Here is a 3069-nt window from a genome sequence, read left to right on the forward strand (position 1 = left end):
GGGGGGGGGGTGTTTCGATGGCGCGCGCCCGTGAGGTGTCACGCGCTGCAGGCGGGTCGGGGTGGCGGGGGTGGCGGCGACCTTGTAGCTCGCAGCGCGCTGCGTGCAGCTCCACGCTGGTGGCAGCAGCAGGGAGTCTGGGGCCCGGGCCATACCACTCAGCGACATCACAAATGGAGGCGTGGGCCAACGCGCCTTCAAAACAGCCAGGTCGAGGCATCGCCGTCCGGCAGCCGCCGGACAGGCCCACGTTTGCGTGCGGTGCCCACAGCAGCAGGGCAATGGTGCGGCAGCCAACGCGGCCCGCCCCCGCACCTCTCCCCCTGTCATCTCGCGCGCCCCCAGGCGTTTGCCGAGGTGCTGGCCAACAACGAGACGTGGGACGCGCCCATGGACCAGACCTACGAGCTGCTGGGCATTGAGGCCGAGAGCGTCAACACCCTGGAGGATTACCTCAAGGTGGGAGGGGAGGGAGGGTATGTGTGGAGGGCGGTGGTGGTGGTGGGTGTGACGGATACTGTCGCGACTGGCTTGACAGCGGCATCACGGCGCTGCGCGTTGAGGCGCTGTGGTATGAGTGGGCTGGCGTAGCCTTTGGGAAGATGGGGTGTGCAACCAGGGCGCAATGTGGATGCCTTCTAGCGGTTGTGTTGGTGGGGCGCACTGTGTCGCTGGGCTGGCGCACCTGCCGGCAGCACTGAGCAGCTGTGCAAGTAGCGCCGCCATCTGGTGATGTTGCTTCCTGTAGAGATTGCAACACAGAATCGTGTTGTGGACGCTGGTGCAGTCTCAACAGTCTGAATGATCCCAAGGAGTTACTGTATCCCAAAGAGTTACGATCCTGATCTCGACCCCATCTCAACCTCTGACTTCCGCCCCTCAGGAGTACTTCAACAAGATCATGAAGCGCCTCAAGGAGGTGGGCGCTTCCACTGATCGCACCAACTTCTACGTCTGAGCCGGCAGCGGCGTGCGATGACATCACCATGCCATCACCTAGCGCGGCTCGGACGGGCTCCTGTGAGGCAAATCTTGCGGGCAGGGCGCTGCCCGCCCAGAGCTGCTGCTGTGCTGTCGCGACGGCTCAAACTGGCGGCGGCTGTGCGGATGCCAGTGCGCGCGGCAGCTGCTGTAGAGGAGGCGAGAGAAAAACCGATTTTGGGTCAGACGTAGCCGCCCATCGGCGGTGGCTGTAGCAGCGCGCTCTTTTTTTTGATGCTGTGAAGGGCCCCATTGCAATGGGCCGCAGTCGTGTCGTCTGGCATGGAGAGGACCCCTCCGCCGCCCGCGTGGGCCGGCGAGTCGCAACAACTGACGCCACCACCACACAGTGTTTGATCGAGTGGCAGTGACGCTGTGCGAGCATTATCTCTTCTTTCCTCTCTACCTGGGTCTGTTGTGGTCCCCCAGCTGGCCGTGTTTACTTTGGGCAGCTTGCCTGCTTTCTATCGTGCTCGCCCGGCACGTTTCAACCCACGTGCTGTGTAATCGTGAATAGTCCATGGGCAGAACAGTGCGGCCCCATGCAATATCCCCAAAAGAAGGGGGCTGGAACTGTGAAAGCAGGTGTGAGCCAAGCGCTGACATGAGTCAGAGTGCCATCCTTTCGGCACCTCAACAAACCTCTCATGTTGTGTCATGACACTTATCGCTGTTGCTTCAACCCCTGCCCGATGTCTTCATGCAGGATGCCGCATGCATGCCTACTTTGCTCTGATTACACAAACACCTTCAAGTATCAAGGACCAGGGCACAGCCCATGGTGTTGTATACAAGGCGAATAGCTGGCCAAAGGCCGCCGAGAGGACCCATATTGCTAAGGGAGGGGGTTTCAAAACCAGGAGACACAAGGCAAAGCACAACAGAGTACTCAACCAGTATGCGCACAAGGAAGGAGGCATGAGGAGCTGCACGCAGTTGCGGCTGCACCTAAGCAAAATCAACGGCGAACCTCACAAGCCAAGACCAGTCAACAATCCTGACCGCCCCTATGGCAATGGCCTGTGGGGGCAGCCATATGAAACAATCACCACCTCTCGCAATATCCCACCAAAGCGCTGCTCTAGATTAGTGACATGAGTCACAACTGTGTTTTTGCAATGCTCTCCAACGCCCCCAACTTGCGGCTATGAAACCAAGTCCAGCCGCCCGGTTTCAATCCAAGTACGATCTGATTCAAACTCGAAAAATAGGATCGGATCCCTCAACCTAGATCTGCCTGATGACCGTCGGCTCCACCCACTTGGGCTCCGCCGGGCCGCCCTCGTGGAAGATCTCCTCTGAGAAGCTGCCGTGAAGCCCCGCAGGCAGCAGGTGCGGCATGTGGATGGTTGCCACTGGGCCGGCCCCCAGGGCGCGGGCATCCAGGATGGCCAGGTCCCCCTTGCCGGTGGCGGCGTTGTGGACAGCCACCAGCACGTAGCCGTCATCCTCAGCGGTTGAGCCTAAAGAATGACAGTGTGTGTGTGTGTGTGTGTGTGTGTGTGTGTGTGTGTGTGTGTGTGTGCAAACGTGTGTGAGCGTGCGCGTAGGTGTGTGTGACCGCGCCCGAGCTCACATGCAATGCCATGCAAGCTTTGAGCCCGGCGACCCAAATGCACGGCACTTCCGCCAATTCTGCGCAAGCATGCGCGCACATGTCGTGCTCGTGTGTGTTCTCACATTGTTGCCCGCCACCCACCCGCCCTCGCCGGCAAGCACTGATTTTCTCCCCCTTTGCCACCAAAACAAGCACAAACTATCACGTGAGCTGTCCTCCTCGTCACCCCCCATCCGATGGGAGAGCCCCCCAGGCCACCCACCCTGACGCGGCACAAACAGCGGCTCGTTGACGATGCAACGCGGGCCAAAGCTCCAGCTGTCCACCGCCACAGATGCCGGGTCAAAAGTGCCGTCCAGCCCAGCAGAGGGGTCAACGCTGACCTTGACCACGGACTGGGGGGGCGGGCGGGTGGGGGTCAGAGGGCAGTTGACACAGATGTGGTGAGTTCAGGGTGGAGATGTGGCGTAGTGGATCACGCCAGCAGGCTGTCAACGCCGCATCAAATCTGCTCGTCTGGTTGCTAGTGA

General features: G+C 60.5%; 2 protein-coding genes across 2 annotated transcripts in view; one reads left to right on the plus strand and one right to left on the minus strand.

Annotated features, from left to right (window-relative positions):
* The window catches only part of MNEG_2956 (Uncharacterized protein ycf39), a gene marked incomplete at both ends in the record, with an annotated part of 4609 nt that extends 3651 nt beyond the window's left edge, over positions 1-958 (plus strand). Inside the window, 2 exons of the mRNA XM_014048572.1 lie at positions 346-459; positions 884-958. Coding sequence (XP_013904026.1) covers positions 346-459; positions 884-958 — 189 coding nt within the window. The remainder of the gene's footprint in view (positions 1-345; positions 460-883) is intronic.
* Positions 959-2208: 1250 nt separating this feature from the next.
* On the minus strand, positions 2209-2444 carry MNEG_2957 (hypothetical protein; the record flags this gene model as incomplete). The annotated part of the gene is made up of 1 exon (XM_014048573.1): positions 2209-2444. A coding segment is annotated over one exon (236 nt), but the record flags the coding sequence as incomplete, so codon positions are not given.
* Positions 2445-3069: the final 625 nt, after the last annotated feature.

Source organism: Monoraphidium neglectum (genome assembly GCF_000611645.1).
Source record: "Monoraphidium neglectum strain SAG 48.87 unplaced genomic scaffold scaffold00353, whole genome shotgun sequence".
Classification (NCBI taxonomy): domain Eukaryota; kingdom Viridiplantae; phylum Chlorophyta; class Chlorophyceae; order Sphaeropleales; family Selenastraceae; genus Monoraphidium; species Monoraphidium neglectum.